This window comes from Hemibagrus wyckioides, linkage group LG16 (genome assembly GCF_019097595.1).
Source record: "Hemibagrus wyckioides isolate EC202008001 linkage group LG16, SWU_Hwy_1.0, whole genome shotgun sequence".
Lineage (NCBI taxonomy): Eukaryota > Metazoa > Chordata > Actinopteri > Siluriformes > Bagridae > Hemibagrus > Hemibagrus wyckioides.
This window is the reverse complement of record NC_080725.1, coordinates 3,590,313-3,612,264: the sequence shown is the minus strand read 5'-3', so window position 1 is coordinate 3,612,264 and position 21,952 is coordinate 3,590,313. Positions and strand designations below refer to the sequence as shown.

The following is a 21,952-nucleotide window of genomic DNA, read 5'->3' as shown; positions in this document are numbered from 1 at the left end:
GACCACTGGATCAGAGCATCTCCAAAATTGCAGCTCTTGTGGGGTGTTCCCGGTCTGCAGTGGTCAGTATCTATCAAAAGTGGTCCAAGGAAGGAACAGTAGTGAACCGGCAAAAGGGTCATGGGGGGTCAAGGCTCATTGATGCATGTGGGGAGCGAAGGCTGGCCCGTGTGATCCGATCCAACAGACGAGCTACTGTTGCTCAGATTGCTGAAGAAGTTAATGCTGGTTCTGATAGAAAGGTGTCAGAATACACAGTGCATGACGAGTCAGGGCTGTTTTGGCAGCAAAAGGGAGACCAACACAATATTAGGCAGGTATTCATAAGGTGTCTGTGTAGAAGATATTAAAGAATCAATCAGTTCAATTTTCATTTGCTCTATGGTGATACATAAATAAAATAATGCCTGGATGGTGTACAATTATAGATTATACAGGTTTTGCATTCTAGTCCTATTTAGGTATCTAGGTATCTAGGATCTACGTATCTAGGATCTATCTAGGTATCTAGGTATCTAGGATCTAGGTAGTCCACACTTCTTCATATCCCAGTTACCAGCTACAACCGCATTAGAACCAGGTTTTAACTGCCTGTGATCACATGGTTCATGTAGGTTAGAAAGGATGTTTTTAAATGTCCTTAAATATATTTGAACTCACATGTTGTTTTCAGGCAATGTGGGCCAAATTACACAGATAAAACATCTTACTAACGGTCACTTTTATTCACTTCCCACTTCACAATCTGTTTCTTATAATTTTTGGTTTTTGTCCTACTTTTACTACCTGCTTTTCATCCCACTGCTTGCTCTCTCTCTCTCTCTCTCTCTCTCTCTCTCTATAACAGCTTTGACCTCAGAGCTATGTTCTCTGTAAGAAACTGAATAATTTGTATTTTTTAAATGCCTGTATTTTGGTCATAATATGTGTTATGTATATATTTCTGTAACATCAAGTATATCACAGTGTGTAGGCTTATAAATATTAGTACAAAAGAGAACCAAGCTGCAGTGTGATCAAATCTGTCATAATCTGTTAAAGATCATAACATAAACTAAAAACTTTTTTTTAAAAAAAGAAGAAATACAAGAAGAAGACGGTGATGGTGATAGTTATTACAAACCAAGAATAACCATCATATAGAACAGTTATTAATAATATTAGGGATCTACTTGCAAAACCACCTATCTATACATAAACCAGTTATAATTTTAAATTAGATTAAAATTTACTGTAGGCTATAATTCTTTTTGTTGAGGTGGCACCATGTCCTCTAGGCCTACCTAACTGCATCTCTCAATGTAAATTGTATATATATTAAAATAATAATTGGATGACTGAAGGGTAACCCTAACCCAGTTTTTCTCATTGCTTTTGGGTAACTTTATACCACTCTTTTCGCAAAAAAGCAAACAGCTCAGCTTTGTTTGATGGTTTGTGACCATCCATCTTCCTCTTGATGACATTCCAGAGGTTTTAGGGTTCAAATCTGGAGATTGGGCAGTGGTCTCTTTTTTTTCCAGAGCTGTATTTATACACTGCTCAAAGGAACACTTTGAAAACACATCAGATCTCAGATCTATACTGATATGGACTGAGTCAGGCCTTCTCGTCCAACATCGGTGCCTGACCTCACAAATGCACTTCTAGTGGAATGCTCAAAAATTCCCATAAACACACTCCTAAACCTTGTGGAAAACCTTCCCAGAAGAGATGAAGCTCTTATAGCTGTAAAGGGCGGGACAACTCCATATTACATTCATTTGAATGTAAAGGCATCCCAGTTTTGGGCTGGCTCACAGTCTCCGCTCTAATTCATCCCAAAGGTGTTCTATCATGTTGAGGTCAGGACTCTGTGCAGGTCAGTCAAGTTCCTCCACACCAAACTCACTCATCCATGTCTTTATGGACTTTGCTTTGTGCACTGGTGTGCAGTCATGTTGGAACAGGAAGGGGTCATCCCCAAACTGTTCCCACAAAGTTGGGAGCATGAAATTGTCCAAAATGTCTTGGTATGAAGCTGAAGCATTAAGAGTTCCTTGGAGGGGTGTCCCAAAACTTTTGCCAATATAGTGTATATAATTTTCCATTTTATAATTTTAGGTGTTTTGTATCTTGTAACTGACTAAGCTTCTGTAACACCAGAATTTCCTTCGTGGGGTAAATAAAGTCTGTCTATCTATCTATCTATCTATCTATCTATCTATCTATCTATCTAGTCTGGTATTATATTTTTAATATTACTGTGCCACGAGTCCATAGAATCTCTACACTTATTATCCTGTAAGGAGTCATATGGGTTTGAGGTCGCGTGTGATATATCCGCTCGGATTATGCATGTAGGCTTCAATCCAGCACGCGCTCGAAGGCACCAGAATGTTCCATCTGCAGGTGCGGCGCGTTTCTGCGCGGAATCTGATTGGCTATCGGCTGCACACGGAACCCAGAAATAAGCGGCTCCCTGCAGTGTCCACACACGGCTCTCATCTCCAACACATACACCCAGGCACGCTCACAGAGCTGTTTAACCGGCACGGGAACGGAAAACAACAGGTAACATCACTCACATCTTATTTTTTGGGGCATGCGCAGTGAGTTTGTGCCGAAGTGAAATAGAATTAGCCCGCATTAAATGTGTGGTTGGATTTGTACAATAGTCTATGATTATTCAACTCAACTCAAACGGAGCTGCATTTTACATCAGATGTGATGTTTATTATTAGTAGCAGCTGGTGCGTGATTCTTCTGAAGGCACAGGATAGGATGGAGGCAGTAATGGCGCTTGTCTCCAGCGCAGAAGCTTCCCGCAGTCCGGCATTATCCTTCAAAATCAACGGCCCAGGGAAGAGGGACGCGTTATTTTTATTCTAGCAATAAGGTTAAAGCAAGGATTGGATAATAGTTAAGAAGTACAAGAGTCTGTCCAATCAGCGGTCTGAATTTAGCGCAGGGGGCGGGATTTGTCGGCAAACGGGTAGAGAAGGAAAAAACCCAAAAGTACAGCTGATATAGAAATCTTAGGTTGTTCCCGTGTATTGACCTTTTCTGGATGCAGTACTTTGCAATGATCTTAATTAAGGTTATATTTATGCTTGGAAGCTTCTGGAAAACCTATCCCTGATTAATATTTTACAGCCAAACCTTACCCTCCTGCCCTTTATGTTATCTGAGAATGCTGACACACTTGAAGGAGCTTCTAGTTCACAGACTGAAGCTTGCTTTTCAATAAAAAAATAATAATAATTCAAGATCAAGATTATTTTGTCACTAGAGCAGTCCTTACTGCACAATTCACATATAATGTGGTTCAAACTATTCATCCATTTTAACCAATAAAATAATGAAATAAAAAACAACTGCAGTCAATAAAATAAAGCTAAATAAAACACTAATTTACAGTAAACTAGACACTCCTGTTTAGAGTGTGGTGTAGCATTAATAGACTAATAATAATAATAATAATAATAATGTTGGTCTAACCTAGTCAATTTGTGCCATTTTATCATTAATACATTTCAGGTTTCAAAGTACACCGTGGCATCAGGTTTATTCCACCATTCCGACACATGACTCCTCTGGGATTTTTTTTCACAGGCACCATGTCAAAGGGAACTGCAGTTGGTATTGATCTGGGGACCACTTATTCCTGTGTAGGAATCTTCCAGCATGGAAAAGTTGAAATTATAGCTAATGACCAAGGAAACAGGACCACCCCAAGTTATGTGGCCTTCACTGATACTGAAAGGTTGATCGGTGATGCAGCCAAGAACCAAGTGGCCATGAACCCCACCAACACAATCTTTGGTTTGTTTATTCCTCCAAAATGTGTACATGTCTAAACCTGTTTTGTGGTTGTTTGAAATCGAATTAATGTCGCTTGAGTGACCATGTTTTGGTATTGTCTGATTTTAGATGCCAAGCGCCTGATAGGCAGAAGGTTTGAGGATCCGGTGGTTCAATCTGACATGAAACACTGGCCTTTCAAGGTCATCAGCGATGGTGGACGTCCCAAAGTGGAGGTTGAATATAAAGGAGAGACTAAGAACTTCTACCCTGAGGAAATCTCCTCCATGGTGTTGGTAAAGATGAAGGAAATTGCTGAAGCCTACCTTGGAAAGGTGGGTGTCTTAAATAAACAAAAAATGTTTATTGTTGAACATTTAAGGTCATTTAAATAGAACAGTATTCTAAGTCCTGGTAAAAAATTTCATTGCAGTCTATCAGTAACGCTGTGATCACAGTACCAGCTTACTTCAACGATTCTCAGCGTCAAGCCACGAAAGATGCTGGCACAATCTCTGGTCTAAATGTTTTACGAATTATTAATGAGCCCACTGCTGCTGCTATTGCCTATGGTCTGGACAAGAAGGTAAAAAAAAAGTGTGGCTTCTAAATTTAGCTGTTTATTTCATTTAAACATTTATTTGCAGCTGGCTAGTAAATGCTGAAGTGTTTGTCATTTTAGGTTGGCTCTGAGAGGAATGTGCTTATTTTTGATCTTGGTGGTGGCACCTTTGATGTGTCTATCTTGACCATTGAAGATGGCATCTTTGAGGTCAAATCCACTGCTGGTGACACTCACCTGGGTGGTGAAGACTTTGACAACCGCATGGTAAACCACTTCATTGCAGAGTTCAAACGCAAGTACAAGAAGGACATCAGTGACAACAAGAGAGCTGTTCGCCGTCTGCGCACTGCCTGCGAGCGGGCCAAGCGCACCCTGTCCTCTAGCACTCAGGCCAGTATTGAGATCGACTCCCTTTATGAGGGTGTTGATTTCTACACCTCCATCACCAGAGCTCGCTTTGAGGAGCTCAACGCTGACCTCTTCCGCGGAACCCTGGACCCCGTTGAAAAATCTCTCCGTGATGCCAAATTAGACAAGTCTCAGATCCACGACATTGTCCTGGTTGGTGGCTCTACCCGAATCCCTAAGATCCAGAAGCTTCTCCAAGATTTCTTCAATGGCAAGGAGCTCAATAAGAACATCAACCCTGATGAGGCTGTAGCTTATGGAGCAGGTTAGTTACCAAACCAAAGATGGCCCAAGTACCTTCCTTGGATGTCTGAGCGACAGCAAGGGATAGAATTGCTTTCCAGTTACCTTTTGAAGATCTTAACTCTCTGTTACTTTTCAGCTGTCCAAGCAGCCATTCTCTCTGGGGACAAATCTGAAAATGTTCAGGACCTGCTGCTTCTGGATGTCACCCCTCTGTCTCTTGGAATTGAGACTGCTGGTGGTGTGATGACTGCTCTGATCAAGCGTAATACCACCATTCCAACCAAGCAGACCCAGACTTTCACCACCTACTCTGACAACCAGCCTGGTGTGCTGATTCAGGTTAGAACCAAATTTTAATTAGCTTTTGATTTATTTATCGCTATGATGAAGATGATTCCTGCCATTTGTAGTTTCCACCAGAGGTTGTAAAAGACCAAAGATGGCCCAAGTACCTTCCTTGGATGTCTGAGCGATTTATAGCTTCTAAACATGGTTTAAGGCCTTACGGGTACAGACAAAAAAATAATACCCCTTCCCTCTCACAGGTTTATGAAGGTGAGCGTGCCATGACCAAGGACAACAATCTGCTGGGCAAGTTTGAGCTCACTGGAATCCCACCTGCTCCTCGTGGTGTTCCCCAGATTGAGGTCACATTTGACATTGATGCCAATGGCATCCTTAATGTCTCTGCTGTTGACAAGAGCACTGGCAAAGAGAACAAGATCACCATCACCAATGACAAGGGTAGGTTGATTTCCTGAATTCTGTGAATTTGGTGCTTGTTTAGCTTTTATTCCAGTTTTCTGAAGTTGTCTAATTTTATTATTAGGTCGTCTCAGCAAGGAGGACATTGAACGCATGGTGCAGGAGGCTGAGAAATACAAGGCTGAGGATGATGTTCAGCGTGACAAGGTGTCTGCCAAGAATGGCCTGGAGTCCTATGCTTTCAACATGAAGTCCACTGTAGAGGATGAGAAACTGCAGGGCAAGATCAGTGACGAGGACAAGCAGAGGATTCTTGACAAATGCAATGAGATCATTAGCTGGCTTGATAAGAATCAGGTAATTTTAGGTGTTTCTCCTATCATAGTAGCTTAAACTTAATATCTTTGCTAATAGACTGTTTTTTACTATAAAATTCCCTTGTTTTACAGACTGCAGAAAAAGAAGAATATGAGCATCAGCAGCAAGAACTGGAGAAAGTCTGCAACCCTATCATTACCAAACTGTACCAGAGTGCTGGAGGCATGCCAGGTGGAATGCCAGGTGGATTTCCCGGAGCAGCTGGAGCTCCCTCTGGTGGTGGTTCTTCTGGACCAACCATCGAAGAAGTTGATTAAAGATAAAATAGCAATGACATAGACTAACAATATTCTGTTGATCCCAGTAGGCCAGATCTGTATGCAGTGACCTATGACTACTTAATAGCTATTTTGTGAGCTCGGAAAAATGCACTTTCAAACAACCACAACAAAAAAAAACAGTATGAAGACCCTACACTGAGTGAATAAATAGATCCCTAACTATCACATGGTCCTTTTGTCTTTCCTGCATTGTAAACAAATATTTATCATTATCAATACTGCTAGTGAGTTGGGTAATGTCTAATTGTGCTATCAGAAATACAGCTGTTTAAAACAGTGTTTGTATTAAGTGTGAGCAGGAAGCCATTAGTTATGTATTTAGGGGTAGGAGAGTCTTACATATTTAATTGTGCATCAACAATGTGGGTAAATTCTTCTATCATTCACTTAACAGCAACCACTTTTGTTTTGGGCACAATGTATACACTACAATGTGTGCTGATGTTAAAATGTTATATTATAATTTATGTTATTAATCACGTGAACCAAAGGCAAGGGCTCTGCTTCCCTGTGTGACTCATTTGGTAAGGTCATGTAGGTTTCCAGTGAGGAAATAAAATTACACTGCAAGAAGAGGTCCAAAGAAAAAGAAACTAAATGAGAAGCTATTTTTAACATGATTACAGAAATAAATGATTCTGTCTCTTACTGTCCAATAAAGTGAGATATGACTGAAAAGCAAGTTATCTTTTGACTGGAACGACCTACAATGGTGTTGTTTGGCTCACTTTTTTTGAAAAAAATTATATAAATATGATAATCCAATGATAATCTTATGATATAGACTGGTGTGCAGTCATGTTGGAACAGGAAGGGGTCATCCCCAAACTGTTCCCACAAAGTTGGGAGCATGAAATTGTCCAAAATGTCTTGGTATGAAGCTGAAGCATTAAGAGTCCCTTCCAGGAACCGAGCCCAACCCCTGAAAAACAACACCTGAATTCAATGACTTGGAGGGGTGTCCCAAATTTTTTTTTTTTTTTTGCAATACACAAATGAGACAAAAAATAAAGAGAGATTTCAGGCGTTTATGTCCGTAGACTCAATAGCGAAAGTTGCCCCTTCCAAGATGGCGGTGATTTTAACGCGTCTGCCTTAGCTTAATACCGCGTCTACAGCTGAATCATGATCTATTTTAATCCAAGCGTGGACAAATGGCTTTGATTCTTAATTTAAACTGGTCTGGAAAAGGTTAACCATGCAAAAGTTATAATGGCCATGTATAGCGCTAAAAACTTCTCTACCGTCAGGTATGTAACAGGTATGTAGCAATAAGTAAAACAGGTCTTAGATCTGACGTGGCTCATACGCATCTTTCATTCCCGCACAATTAAATTATTTAAATGTCCTTTGTTATATAAATATTGCCAAAACTGCAAAATACAGTATATGAACAGCTTCTGGATTTTTTTTTTTTTTTTTTTTACAGGCTACTGTTTCATTTTAGAAAAAAAATTAGGCGATCTATTCGGCAACACGCAAAACGTCATAAAATCGCGCTAGGTTATTACAGGACCCCGACAAGCCTCGTGTTTCCCCAGGCAGTAGTGTCAACATTTTTGACTCGGTACTTCCGACACCAGAGAAGAATTTATATAACAATTATTTAATAGTTGGTGTGATCATGAGCTCTCAAATAACTTGTGTTGGATGGGTGAGGAGGGGGGTTTCTAAGGAAACACCAGATAAAGTTGAGTTGAGCAAAGAGGAGCTGCAGCGCATCATATCTGAGGCAAAGGATGAATTAAGGCATCATGATGATGATGAAGAGTGCCCGGGGAGTGATCAAGAGAAGACAGAAACTCAGTCAGCCTCAGAAATGCCTGACGCTGATGATAAAAAGCCAGCAGAAGATGATCTTGCTGAGTACGAACTGGACAAATACGATGAGGAAGATCTTGAGACGGCTAATATCGGGGACAGTCTGGCAGGTCTGACTGTGTTTGGCAGTAACGACGAAGATCCTTATGTCACCATTAAAGACACAGACCAGTATGAACGAGAGGACTTCCAGATCAAGCCGACTGATAATCTCATTCTGGCTGGTAGGGCTGAAAAGGATTGTTGCAACCTTGAAGTTTATGTGTATAACTCTGAAGAGAACTCTCTGTATGTCCACCATGACATCCTCCTGCCTGCTTATCCACTGAGTGTCGAGTGGCTGAACTTTGACCCTAGCCCTGACGCAAGCACCGGTAATTTCGCCGCCATTGGAAACATGACCCCAATTATTGATGTGTGGGATCTGGATGTGGTGGATAGCCTAGAGCCTGTGTTTTCTCTGGGCAGTAAGAAGACCAAGAAAAAGAAGAAGAAGAAGAATGCCGCAGAGCCTATAGAGGGCCACACTGATGCTGTGTTGGATTTGTCATGGAACCCGGTGGTTAAGAATGTTTTGGCAAGTGCTTCTGCTGATGAGACCGTGGTTCTTTGGGACCTTGTGCAAGGCAAACCAGCAACAACACTAAGACGTCACACAGATAAGGTCCAGACTCTGAAGTTCCACCCATTCGAGGCACAGACTCTAATCACTGGGTCTTATGATAAGTCAGCTATCCTGTATGACTGTCGCAATCCAGAATCCAGCAATCGTATCTGGCGCTTCAGCGGTCAGGTGGAGCGACTGGTGTGGAATCAGTTCTCCCCCTGCAACTTCCTTGCAAGTACAGAGGATGGCTTCGTTTACTGTTTAGATGCCAGATCAGACAAGCTGGTCTTCACCCTGAGGGCACATGATGGAGAGGTGTCAGGTATGAACCTGAGCAGTCAAGTAAGCGGCTGCCTGGTTACCAGTTCTGCTGACAAACACGTGAAGATCTGGGATATTCTCGGGAACAAACCCAAGCTCATCCACTCCAGAGATATGAAAATGGGAGTGCTTTTTTGTGCAGCTTGCTGTCCTGACATGCCGTTCGTTTATGCGTTTGGAGGACAAAAGGATGGGCTGCGAGTGTGGGACATTAGCGATGTAGCTACAGTGGTGGAGGCTTTCGGAAGTCGGGAGCGCTTGGTTGCCAACACGGTGTCCGTGGGCTCCAGCAGCAGCACGGTTGACATGGAGGTCTCTTAATGGTACAGCTGGAGACTTTGTGACCAAAGAACTTATTTTCCAAATACAAAATAAGCAAATTCTGCTTAGAGAAAAATAAATCGGCATGCATGGTTTTTGGTGTACAAGCTTAACATACATATATTATTAAAATAACATTTTTGCAAAGAAATCATTAAACAGATGTTTAATGCTGAAGCCTACTGTAGTTATGCATTTTTCTTTAGTATTTGCTGTCCTGATTAGTGTCTCTTCTAGGAACACTGAGCATAAGGTGGGAATACAGCCTGGATAGAATGAAGAGATGGGACCAAACACACACACTGACGCACCAGTTCATATGCGGGGGCAAGTTAGACTAGTGAATCAACCTACTGTCATGTTTTTACATTTGTCACTTCTTTGATTGAATTTTCTTGCATCTTCTAATTGCTTCTAAGGATATGAAGAAAATGAAACATTAAATGAATGCACAGCTATACAATTTAAGCATCTCTTTTCTTTCCCTCAGAAGTGTAAACACTAAATAGGCACTTGTTGGTATATTTACATTTGTTTATGTATAGTTTTGAGATAGATAGAGAGATAGATAGAGAGATACTTTATTCATCCCAATGGGAAATTTACAACTTTCAGCAGTGTCCACAAACATGGGTAATAAGGTCATAAATAAAAACTTGTACAAGAAAAATAAACCATAACAGCCAAATAATACAGGTACAGTATTTTTAGGGCTTACATTTGTAGTATAGCCGGATGTTTTGTTTTCTAAAGAATACAGCTGGATATAAACAGTGAATAACATGAACAAGTCTTTACTCTGTAGCCATGTTTATTAACGTAAAACAGACTTGCCTAAAGCATGTGTATGTCATAAAACAATTTGTGTGTGTGTTTTAATTATTATTTATTGAACCAAGATCAAATACAAACAGAACAACAGGGGTCTTAACAACAATAACATATAAGGGTACAAACAGGCAAGAACAGCAATGGGGCAAAAATAAATAAATAAATAAATTTAAAGATCTATTTCATAACACTCATGGAGCCGTGGTATTTTTTAAAGCCTTGTTATTTTTGGAAAACTGTATGCTTTCAAAATATCTTATGTCATTTTTGAACACCATAAAGAGTGGTTCTATTATTAGTAAAGTTACATTTATGAATATAGAATTTGGCAGATATAAAGATAAAATTTATTAGAAAATATTTGTCACTCTCCTCTTTCTTGTAATTAAAGATTCCCCCCCAAAAATGTCTTTAACAGAAAAGCAGACATCATTGCCCAATGTGTTGTTGGCTGCAATGCGCATGCGCAGAACCTGATAGCCACTACAAAAGTCACACAAATCACGAATATTCGGACAAATTGAAACATTTTTATTATTGAGTTGTTGTCATAGTTAGTAGCCTTTTATGTGTAAATAACATCCCGAACCAGTTCCTTCACATATTGCACGCAATGTTCACGAAACTAAAAAGCAAACCCGATTGTTTTCCACGCGGATATTCTTAGCGACATTTTTCTAATGCCGTGGATTAATCAATCATATCTTTCCGGTTATTTGTACCAGAAAGAAATAACAAAAAAAAACACAGCTATAAATTAAATCGATCACAAGTGAAAATATATCAAAAAGGGCTGTGAGAGTTAAGGCGCTTGGAGCCTTTTTACATTAACCGTCGTTCACGGACTTTTATTTTGCCACGCTTTAAGTTTTTAACCGGAAGTGCCTACCGCGGATCCATGTGCGTCTGAGCGGCACGAATTTTCTAGACAGTTCTTCCTCCCATATTTCTACGTTTCAAGCTCAACTCCGATTTATTTATTTTCCTTGTGACGCAGAGCTAACTAGGGCTTCACAAACAATGTCGGTGATAGGTGAGGATCAAGTGCGCGGCGTTATGTTTAAAGACATGAACGCAGACGAGGACGACGCTCAGCCCACTGAAATCGAGAGCTTGTGTATGAACTGCTACGAGAACGTGAGTGACCAGAATACAGCATCAATAACATCATTCATAACGATAAGAGTACTTGACTGTTTGTGGTTAGACAGCGAGGTGTGCAGATGACATGTCTTTATCTCTTTTTCAGGGAAAGACTCGTCTTCTTCTAACCAAAATCCCCTTCTTTAGGGAGATCATCATCAGTTCCTTCACATGTCCTCACTGTCACTGGACCAATACAGAGATCCAGTCTGCAGGTCGAATCCAGGAGCAGGGAGTCTGCTACACACTCCACATAAAGACTAAAGAGGTGACGGTGTGATCAGAGTGCTGATTTTCTCCATATGTTATTGTACTGTAACTGTGTAATAACATACTGCGTCATACAATATATTGCCAAAGGTTTTGGGACACCCCTGCAAATCATTGAATTCAGGGGTTGGGCTCGGCCCCTTAGTTCCAGGAACTCTTAATGTTTCAGCTTCATACTGAGACATTTTGGACAATTTAATGCTCCCAACTTTGTGGGAACAGTTTGGGGATGACCCCTTCCTGTTCCAACATGACTGCACACCAGTGCACAAACTAAGGTCCATAAATACATGGATGAGTGAGTTTGGTGTGGAGGAACTGGACTGGCCTGCACAGAGTCCTGACCTCAACCCCATAGAACACCTTTGGGATGAATTAGAGTGGAGACTGCGAGCCAGACCTTCTCGTCCAACATCAGTGCCTGACCTCACAAATGCGCTTCTAAAAGAATGGTCTAAAAAATTCCTAAACATAAACACACTCCTAAACCTTGTGGAACACCTATACTGAAGCATTAAGAGTTCCTTTCACTGGAAATATGGGACCGAGCCCAACCCCTGAATTCAATGATTTGGATGGGTGTCCTAAAAGTTTTGGCAGTATAGTGTATCATAGAAATGCCCAATCATACCACAGTACCACATTCATACACGTGAAAGCAATTAGATATAATGGTTCTGTGTAGTTCATGTAATGCGTCAAAGTTTTTTTTTAGCATGACAACAATGCATATGTTGTGCTGTATACATTCAGTTATACAGAGTTCTCGTTAGTACGACTGCAGGGTATTTTTGGGCTCTAAAGCATTTCTACGTTGTATTTTGTTTCTGTTGCATAGGATATGAACCGCGAGGTTGTGAAGACGGACAGTGCCACTACTAGAATTCCTGAGCTGGACTTTGAAATCCCTGCATTCACACAAAAGGGCTGTGAGTATTACTGCATTTATGAGGATCCCATATAAATCAAGTGAATTTGCTATTCTGTTAGAGGAGGTGGTGTGCTGTGATGTGAATTTTATCGTACACTGGTTTATGTTTATTTCTCTTTTTCAGCACTCTCTACCGTTGAGGGACTCCTCGACAGAGCAGTAGCAGGATTAGAACAAGATCAACCAATACGACGGGTGTGTGCTGGTTTATTTATTTTTTTGCTGGCCGTTTGATGATCACATACTAATTTGGTGACCAGATTAACAAAGAATCAGTTAAATTTTCATTTGCTCAGGGGCAGAAATGAAAAACAGCTAATTCCTGGATTGTATAACATAATTGTGCATTTTAATCCTCATATGTACCTTGCCTGTCTCACAGCTACCACCACATTAGAACTGGGTATTAACTATCTGTGGTCACTGATGCACGTCTGATACAAGCTGATGTGGGTCATACAGAGGGTCTAAGGACTGAATCTATTGTTTAGCCATAGAATTTATCATTTTTGACCCCCTGCCACAGTCAAAAAAGCTTTTCTGCAGTTTCTTTGATAAATCTGTGAATATCTGTGAGAAATCTGTGAAAGATAATTCACTAAAGAGGAAGGATGAGGAACGTGAAAGACACGTTTGTTTTTTGACTTGCCTTCAGTTTTGTGAGCCAACAGAAATCAAGAAGGCAGGAAATTAGTTTATTTGTTAAGTAAAATTGCTGTTTTCTTGCCGCACATCTGGTAAAAACAGCATTCTGTGCACCAACACATGCTAGGGATTTAGTTGTAAAATTCTCTAATTCTCTATGCTCTGAAGTGAAGATATTAACATGAGAAGATATAGTATTCTATTGAGTGCACAGGATATTTATTTTCATGTCATAAGTCACATATTAGTGCCTCCTTGTGGTCCAGCGGCAGGATCCTGAGCTCAGCCCGGGTTCGATTGCCGGGCAGCGTGCTTATCCAGCCTCCGAAAAGTTAACTCTTAGTGCCGGTTCCAAGCCCAGATTAAATGGGAGGGTTGTGTCAGGAAGGGCATCCGGTGTAAAAACCTGTGCCAAATGAAAACATGAGGACCAAATGATCCACTGTGGCGACCCAGAACTGGGAGCAGCCGAAAGAACAACAGCAACATGTCACATATGACGAATATTTCAATTGATGCGTAAATTAGAATTTTCTTGCATGTCATGCTCAATCTCTATGTTTCTTTTCAGGCCACTGATCCGGAAGTAGCAGACAAAATAGACCAGTTTATTCAGAGACTCCAAAAACTGAAAGATGTTGCAGAAGAATTTACACTGGTGATTCATTATTACCCCTAATACAAAGCGATAACTTATTATTTATTAATGGTAACAGTAAAGAGGCTGTTTTGGGGGATTTGTTTGTGTCTCTGTGTGTAAACACTTCTCTCTTTTACCCGTCAGATCATTAATGATCCTTCAGGGAACAGTTTCATAGAGAATCCATTTGCACCACAGAAAGACCAAGCTCTCACCGTATCTTATTACAAAAGGACACCTGAACAAAACACAGCCCTTGGGATACAGGTGAGAAGACTGGGACTGCTATCAAGCCATCCTTTCTTTTCATGCTTTTATTTTGTATTAGCATTTGTATCAAGTTTAGTTCATTATTTGCCTTGAGTAACATTCTCCATGTTTCTTTTCAGGAAAGTGAACCAGTGGAAGAGGAGAAAGCTGGCAACGATTTGGACACAATGAGGAACGAAGTCCTGGTGTTCAACACCAACTGTCCAGAGTGCAACGCTCCTGCCTCAACAAACATGAAACTTGTCCGTATCCTTTGAAGGCTGGTAACACAGTGAGGTTTTCTTCCTGTTTAATGTGAACAGGTCTGACTTTACACCGATCAGGCATAACATTATGAGCATTGGTGACGTGAATAACACTGAGTATCTCCTCATCATGGCACCTGTTAGTGGGTTTGATGAAGCGCCAAATTGTGATGGCTAGACTGCTGGATCAGAACATCTCCTAAACTGCAGCTCTTGTGGGGTGTTCCCAGTCTGCAGTGGTCAGTATCTATCAAAAGTGCTCTAAGGAAGGAACAATGGTGAACCGGAGACAGGGTCATGGACGGTCAAGTGATGCACGTGGGGAGTGAAGGCTGGCCTGTGTGATCCGATCCAACAGGTGAGCTACTGTTGATCAAGTCAATGCTGGTTCAGATAGAAAGGTGTCAGAATACACAGTGCAGGATGGGTCAGGGCTGTTTTGGGGACCAACACAATATTAGGCAGGTGGTCATAATGTTATGCCTGATTGGTGTATGTCAACTGTGGAACCACGTTGAATAATAAAGAAAGGTTCTCTCTGCTCACATTAACTGTAGAAGAAATTAGTGATATTTAAATAGATTTTTAACTATCCAATAGCATCAGTCTGCTGTATGTGTGGACATAAGTGTTTTGGATAGAGCTGGAGACAGGAATGATGAGCAGGCAAAAAAATAATAATTCACACTGAAAACATCTCTGAAGGATTTTTGCTGGATTATACGCCGCCATTTTAACCATGGTGGTTAAAATCACTAGACCGATATTGATGTTATTTTGAGTGTGAGAGCAGGAGGGATTGATCAGAGGTTTTGTGGCAGCCGACAGGATTGGTCAGCAGTGTCCGTGGAAGTCAGCAGTATTGGAGAATTAATCTGAAAAAATGCAAACCATTAGCTGGATGCTGCTGAGGTTTTTATGGTTTAAACTTTGTTTCTTTCCTGTGAGGCTGTTAGAAGAGAGAAGAAATTATGCTTATAATTCATACAGGCTGCTGTAAACCATCCATTTATATACATACAGCTACATAAATCATTGCATTTCATCTTTACGTATGGCACGGTATTATTTAATATAAGTACCTTTATAAACTTTTATCCAGTGACACAAATGTAACACGTAGCATGCATACTTAATGATAGCAAGGTCAGAGGTTCAAGCCCCAGCACCACCAACCTGCCACGGTTGGTCCCTTGAGCATGGTGTTTAACCCTCTCTGCCCCAGGGGTGCTGTATATCATGGTGCTCTGACCTTAACCTCCAAAGCTGGTATATGTGAAGAAAAGGATTTCACTGTGCCATATAAATAACAAATAAAGGCTTCTTCTCTTCCTCTGATTTTTTTTTTTTTTGCCATTTTACTTTAAAATCTGTTCCTTTACTGCTAATCAGAAATTCCACATTTCAAAGAAGTTATCATCATGGCCACCAACTGTGACAGCTGTGGACATCGAACTAATGAGGTCAGAAAAGGCCAGCTATGTTACTAAATAGATCTGGATGTAGTGCCACATAGTTATGTCTTAATATGTGTAACATCACTGACATAAAAATATAATGAGATAGAATGTGTTGTATTTATGGCATTGGTGATATTTATTGTGGATTTTCTCATGATAACACTTTGAAATATTTTAGAGCCCTGTAACTGCCATTAGCCTCCTGGTGGTCCAGCGGCAGGATCCTCATTGGTTCTATTCCCGGGCAGGGCACTAACCCAGCCACTGAAGAGTTAACTCTCAGTGCCAGTCCCAAGCCTGGATAAAATGGGAAGGTTGTGTAAAAAAGGGCATCTGGTGTAAAACCTGTGCCTAATTGAAACATGTGGACTAAATGATCCGCTGTAGCCACCCCGAACAGGGAGCCGCCGAAAGAACATTACTGTCACTGCCATTGCAAACAATTTGGATATCTCTAGTATTGTATGTTTTTTCTCAGTACATTTCTCTGTATCTCTGTGCGTGAATACTGTAAAAATCTTGGGGTCAAAAAATTCCATAAATAATATTTATCGTATTATTGTACTGTTTGCACAGGTGAAATCAGGTGGTGCTACAGAGGAGCTGGGAACCAGAATCACTCTCCATCTTACTGACCCGTCGGACATGTCACGAGACCTGCTAAAGGTATTCTCAGGCCACACACACCCTCCATGCTCAAAAATAAAACTGTTAGCAGTAAACAGAAAAGCCAAAAGCTTTTTCTCCCAGTCTTTAATGCAGATTGGGATTGTTTTCTCTACACCAACACTAAAGCCAATGTTTGAAGCTCATGCTTTGAAATGTGAAATCCTTGGATTATTTACTGATATGGTGTGTGGTTTGTGTGTGCGCGACAGTCAGAGACTTGCAGCGTTCTGATCCCGGAGCTGGAGTTTGAACTAGGCATGGCGGCGTTAGGAGGAAAATTCACCACTCTGGAAGGGCTCCTTAAGGACATCAAGGAACTAGTGAGCATCAGCAATCGTATTTTATTTTAGGATATTTTGATTTACAGGAAGGCGTCTCATTCTTAATTTTGCTGGTTTAGATCGTCATGAAGAACCCCTTCGTTTGCGGAGACAGTGCCGTCTCTGACACATCTGAGAAACTGGAGCTGTTTGGGAAAAAGATCGACAAGGTTTGAACTTTTACTTGCTACACACACGTGCTTTAACCCTAACCCTGCTGTCTTATTCAAAGGTGCCAATACACTGTATAGCCAAAGGTTTATTGACACCTGATCATCATCATAGCCATGTGGTTCTTCCCCAAAATGTTGCCACAAAGTTGGAGCAGCAGTGCAGTTTAACTTCGATGAAACTAACGCAGAGTTCACGCTGCACGATTTTAGCCCTGATTTTCACTCACGCAGTGTGAATTTAAAAGATACGATCGGAGAGAATCGCTGATGTGTCTCCGATGCCCATGAAATATTTGGCATGCTAAATATCTGGACCTGTCAGCGATTCAAAATCCTGCTGTGTGAAATGAGTTCTGACATCAGCGAAGACCTACAGCTAATAAGAGAGCAAGATACAGGGCAGCGGGAAGTTCTGGGAGGAGTTATAGACCACAATATCAGCAAGCATGGCTTTGGTTCTGGGAAAGACTCCTTCATGGTCCTTCTGGATCAGCAGCAGCACACTGCAGAATTATTCCTACAACTCTCTTTGCAGAACGCACAACCCTTGTTCCCTGTGTCTCCCCAAGCAAATAATGCACAGACCATTTGGATCGTGAACTTCTTGTGGAGTACCATTTCCAGTCTTGTGCGAGAACTCTGATCTCACGTGTGATGTTGTTATTTATCATTTCTCGTGTGCCTATGGTTGTGAAACATAGTTTGCAGACCAGACAGAGTTGTTGGCGATTCTTCCTTCCTAAATGCTTCAGCTTCATACCGAGACATTTTGGACAATTTCATGCTCCCAACTTTGTGGGAACAGTTTGGGGATGACCCCTTCCTGTTCCAACATGACTGCACACCAGTGCACAAAGCAAGGTCCATAAAGACATGGATGAGTGAGTTTGGTGTGGAGGAACTTCACAGAGTCCTGACCTCAACCCCATAGAACACCTTTGGGATGAATTAGAGCAGAGACTGTGAGCCAGACCAACATCAGTGCCTGACCTCACAAATGTGCTTCTAGAGGAATGGTCAAAAATTCCTATAAACACACTCCTAAACCTTGTGGAAAGCCTTCCCAGAAGAGTTGAAGCTGTTATCGCTGCAAAGGGCGGGACAACTCCATATTACATCCATATGCATGTGAAGGCAGACGTCCCAAAACTTTTGGCAATATAGTGTAAGTTGGATTTGTACCAGACCATCTGGCAAGGGCTATGTACTTTTATATACTTTTATTATGTGAAACACTTGACATCCAGCCTGTAGATTAGATATAGGCTTATGTTAATTTTGTAACAATTGTATAAAGTACAGGTGACATTGTAGCACAGTGAGTAGTTACCAGTTCACTCCAGAGTTTGTCTGTGCCATATTTGACATATTCTCTGGATAGTGTGTTCTCTAGTTTTCCTCCCACCCTCCAAAAACAAACCATTATGTGGATTGATGACTCTGAGTTGCCTGTAGGTGTGTGTTAACTATATTTGCAATGGGACTTCAATGGGACAGGCATTAGATCTACTATATATATATATATAGCACATCAGGCTGGATTATTAACTTTGAGTCTGTGATTTATAGAACCTGATATTTTGATCACATTAACGATGATTATTGGTGCACTGTCCAATTCTCTCCTTTGTTCGCCTTGTGTTATCAAGATTATGTCTGGAGAAATAGACGCCCACATCATCCTCGATGATCCGGCAGGGAACAGTTACCTGCAGGTAAACTTCTTTCCATTACTGCTACCCTAATGGTTAAGACAGATTTAAGATTAAACGTGAAATTTCTCTCCGTAGAACATTTACGCTCCAGACCCCGATCCTGAGATGAAGATTGAAAAGTACGTGCGAACGTTTGAACAGAATGAAGACCTGGGACTGAATGACATGAAAACGGAGGGTTACAGCGAGGCAGGGAATTGAGGCTGACTTATAAATAAACCTGAAGCCAGGAGTCAAGATTTGTTACCGCTATGGGCTTTTTTTTTTTTTATTGTTTTTATTCAATAAGATCTATATGAGTAATGATGTCAGGTGTACCCGAAAAAGGAGGTAATGTTTGAGTTAATGCAAAATGCCCTAGCTATGTCTTGCTGCTATACCCGAAGAACACTTTTGTTTTGGTAGTTGGCTAAAACTGCCCCCTGGTGGCCATTATTATATATAACCACCAAGTTCAATGGTTATATTAAGAAAAAAATAATGTTTATTTAAATAGCACTTAATTTGTTATTAAATGCCAGTGATTTTTCTTTAAATCAGGTAAATATATAACGAAGTGTACATAATGTATGCATTGTGTTTGTACAATAAAATGATATGGACCGGTTCTGTCATGTTTGTGCTGTTAATGTATTGGAAATAATGTCTGACTGGGTGTAAGAGCAGGGCTAATACTAAGCATGTGTAATTAGACAAGAGCCATAAACATTAATAACAGTTTAATTCATGCAGCTTTCTGCGGTTTGGAAAAATTACACTGATACACTGCGCGTCTTTGTGCCCTTCTCAGGCTCTTAACATTTATTCAATTAACAGAAGGAAAAATAACAAGGTCATTTAAAAGCAGTGGGAACGACAACAAGCACTGGTCTAAAAACTACTAAGTGTGTATACTAACGTTCAGCCCATGTATGGTTTTTCCCCCCCATTTTTAATCCGCTCACAGTCCACCTTTGTTCCTGGCCAGGTTGAACATGTCCGCCGCTCGTTTGGAGCCAGTAGTGGTTAGTGTCCGTTTCGATGTGGACGCGGCGCCTCACATAAACAAGCAATTTCTCCAAGAAACATCAACAGCATAACTCAGTTTCATAACACCTTAAGACAATGCAGAATCAAGCGAGAACAAGAAAATGTGTTACTTTAGAGACTCAAAATGGTGGCATCGCTGTGTGGAGCCGTGATGTCAGTGTCCTCGGTCACGAAGCTCATCACTTGCTCTTGGCTGGTTTCTCGGTTTTCTTGGGCAGCAAAACAGCTTGGATGTTTGGCAACACTCCGCCCTGGGCGATGGTAACGCCACCTAAAAGTTTATTGAGCTCCTCGTCGTTACGAACTGCGAGCTGCAGATGGCGGGGGATGATCCTGGTCTTTTTGTTATCTCTCGCCGCGTTTCCGGCCAGCTCGAGAATTTCAGCCGTCAGATATTCCAGAACGGCGGCCAGATAGACCGGCGCCCCCGCGCCTACCCGCTCAGCATAGTTCCCTTTGCGTAACAGTCTGTGGACACGACCCACTGGAAACTGAAGTCCAGCTCTGGACGAACGAGATTTGGCCTTGGCTCGGGCCTTTCCTCCGGTTTTCCCCCTACCAGACATATTAAAACCACAACAAAGCGAATGACAGTGCCGTAGTTTATAACTCGCTCTGTGTTTCAATTGCAGTCACCGCGCTGTATTGTGATGTAAGCAGGGTTTGATATTTATACCCCGATCCTGAAACGGATTGGACACGCTGAAGCTCTACAACGCGACCAATCACAAAGTGCTATGTGGAGCGCGACACCGTGCGTAAGTCCAATCGAAGTCAAGTCTGCCTGGACTGTAATTTACAAGCGAATTCTATAAATAGAGGCGAGACGACCGCGCATAACGTACACAGAGACGAACCGAGAAGATTTGACGTTACATTGACGAACTGAAAAGATGCCTGACCCTGCGAAATCCGCCCCAGCACCTAAGAAGGGCTCGAAAAAGGCTGTGACCAAAACACAGAAGAAGGGGGACAAGAAAAGGCGCAAGACCAGGAAAGAAAGCTATGCCATTTACGTGTACAAAGTGTTAAAACAAGTCCACCCGGACACTGGTATTTCATCCAAAGCAATGGGCATCATGAATTCATTCGTCAATGACATCTTCGAGCGCATTGCCGGCGAAGCTTCTCGCCTGGCTCATTACAACAAGCGCTCCACCATCACATCCCGAGAGATTCAGACCGCCGTGCGCCTGCTTTTGCCAGGAGAACTGGCCAAACACGCCGTGTCCGAGGGCACCAAGGCTGTGACCAAGTACACCAGCTCCAAGTGAAGGTAGGAGCAGAAGATGGACTGGACGGAAGAGGCGCCTACGGAAGACGGAAGTGATCTCTGCTCTTTGATATGATATCGCATGTTTATTCCGGGGGTTTTTGTTCGTCCTGCGCCTGAAAATTACTGCCTGAAAATGAAGGACGTTTAAAAATACTGTAATTGCAGCCATTCGTCTTTTTCTTTACTGCTTTTTCTTGAATGTTCCTCCTAAAAATGTACTTGTTTGCATGTGTGAATGAAGGCACAGGTTTCCTCATATGTAACACTTTGGGTGCTGTTGAGCTCCAGAGTGCACTTCATAAGATCTGTGGTTCCAGCCAGAAAACCTGAGGACAGATCGAGGTGAAGGAGAAACAATTTTATGTACTGTATGAATTTAAACTGTGTCTTAATAATGGACATTAGTTCACAATGGGGTTTTTTTGTCAACTCACAGAATAAACATGTTGATTCATGTTGACACCTGTGCATTATTGAAGTTTATTGATTGGTTAATCATCATGATGCGCCACATCACCAATGACGTCACTGTAATCAGGAAGTTGTATTGTTTTTAAAACACTGTTCGGTATTAGTGTGGATTACATCAGAAACACATCCAAAGGTGTGGCACATAAAATATCAAACATGCTACACCCATACAAATTGTAGCACTGTGAATTTTCAAGTACCATTATACGGTTTTAAGTGTAATATCAGTTTGCATTATTATCATGTCATAATGCTTTCATAATATTAAAGCAGTGGGTGCTTGTGTGATTTCAAGTTTCGGAGATCGGTGCTACACAACCTCAAAAACACTGACCAAAAAAAAGGACATCTCTTACCATTTGTACCTTTCGTATGTATTGTTCACTTGGTTTAGTGTACAAATTATGTGTGTATGAATGCACAATTTG

The 21,952-nt window shown here is 41.3% G+C and overlaps 4 protein-coding genes, 1 non-coding gene and 1 pseudogene across 5 annotated transcripts; 5 read left to right on the top strand and 1 right to left on the bottom strand.

Moving 5' to 3' along the window:
* The first annotated feature begins 2,414 nt into the window (after positions 1-2,414).
* Positions 2,415-6,531, top strand: LOC131367104 (heat shock cognate 71 kDa protein-like; annotated as a pseudogene).
* Positions 5,379-5,475, top strand: LOC131367418 (small nucleolar RNA SNORD14). Its single transcript, XR_009206937.1, has one exon. It is a non-coding gene; the product is annotated as a small nucleolar RNA SNORD14 (small nucleolar RNA).
* A 1,327-nt stretch (positions 6,532-7,858) lies between the features above and the next one.
* Positions 7,859-10,421, top strand: pwp1 (PWP1 homolog, endonuclein; the record flags this gene model as incomplete). The annotated part of the gene is made up of 1 exon (XM_058412363.1): positions 7,859-10,421. A coding segment is annotated over one exon (1,578 nt), but the record flags the coding sequence as incomplete, so codon positions are not given.
* A 711-nt stretch (positions 10,422-11,132) lies between these two features.
* Positions 11,133-19,029, top strand: zpr1 (ZPR1 zinc finger). The gene is made up of 13 exons (XM_058411421.1): positions 11,133-11,404; positions 11,517-11,678; positions 12,519-12,609; positions 12,736-12,806; positions 13,828-13,914; positions 14,041-14,163; positions 14,286-14,412; positions 15,804-15,874; positions 16,448-16,537; positions 16,750-16,860; positions 16,941-17,030; positions 18,683-18,748; positions 18,824-19,029. Exons 1-13 carry the CDS (start codon positions 11,288-11,290, stop codon positions 18,947-18,949), a joined length of 1,332 nt encoding a protein of 443 aa, XP_058267404.1. The 5' UTR covers positions 11,133-11,287; the 3' UTR covers positions 18,950-19,029.
* A 491-nt stretch (positions 19,030-19,520) lies between these two features.
* On the bottom strand, positions 19,521-20,432 carry LOC131366719 (histone H2A). The gene has a single exon (XM_058411422.1). The coding sequence runs from the start codon at positions 20,341-20,343 to the stop codon at positions 19,957-19,959; it is 387 nt and encodes a 128-aa protein (XP_058267405.1). The 5' UTR covers positions 20,344-20,432; the 3' UTR covers positions 19,521-19,956.
* A 174-nt stretch (positions 20,433-20,606) lies between these two features.
* On the top strand, positions 20,607-21,513 carry LOC131366720 (histone H2B 3). The gene has a single exon (XM_058411423.1). The coding sequence runs from the start codon at positions 20,671-20,673 to the stop codon at positions 21,049-21,051; it is 381 nt and encodes a 126-aa protein (XP_058267406.1). The 5' UTR covers positions 20,607-20,670; the 3' UTR covers positions 21,052-21,513.
* The last annotated feature ends 439 nt before the right edge of the window (positions 21,514-21,952 follow it).

What these genes read in the sequence shown, in the direction of transcription:
- zpr1 (XM_058411421.1), top strand. Translation starts at nt 11,288, where the DNA reads ATGTCGGTGATAGGTGAGGATCAAGTGCGCGGCGTTATGTTTAAAGAC. An exon ending in GTATGAACTGCTACGAGAAC is followed by an intron (nt 11,405 to 11,516) that starts GTGAGTGACCAG and finishes TCTCTTTTTCAG; the next exon opens with GGAAAGACTCGTCTTCTTCT. An exon ending in TGCATTCACACAAAAGGGCT is followed by an intron (nt 12,610 to 12,735) that starts GTGAGTATTACT and finishes TCTCTTTTTCAG; the next exon opens with CACTCTCTACCGTTGAGGGA.
- LOC131366719 (XM_058411422.1), bottom strand. Translation starts at nt 20,343, where the DNA reads ATGTCTGGTAGGGGGAAAACCGGAGGAAAGGCCCGAGCCAAGGCCAAA.
- LOC131366720 (XM_058411423.1), top strand. Translation starts at nt 20,671, where the DNA reads ATGCCTGACCCTGCGAAATCCGCCCCAGCACCTAAGAAGGGCTCGAAA.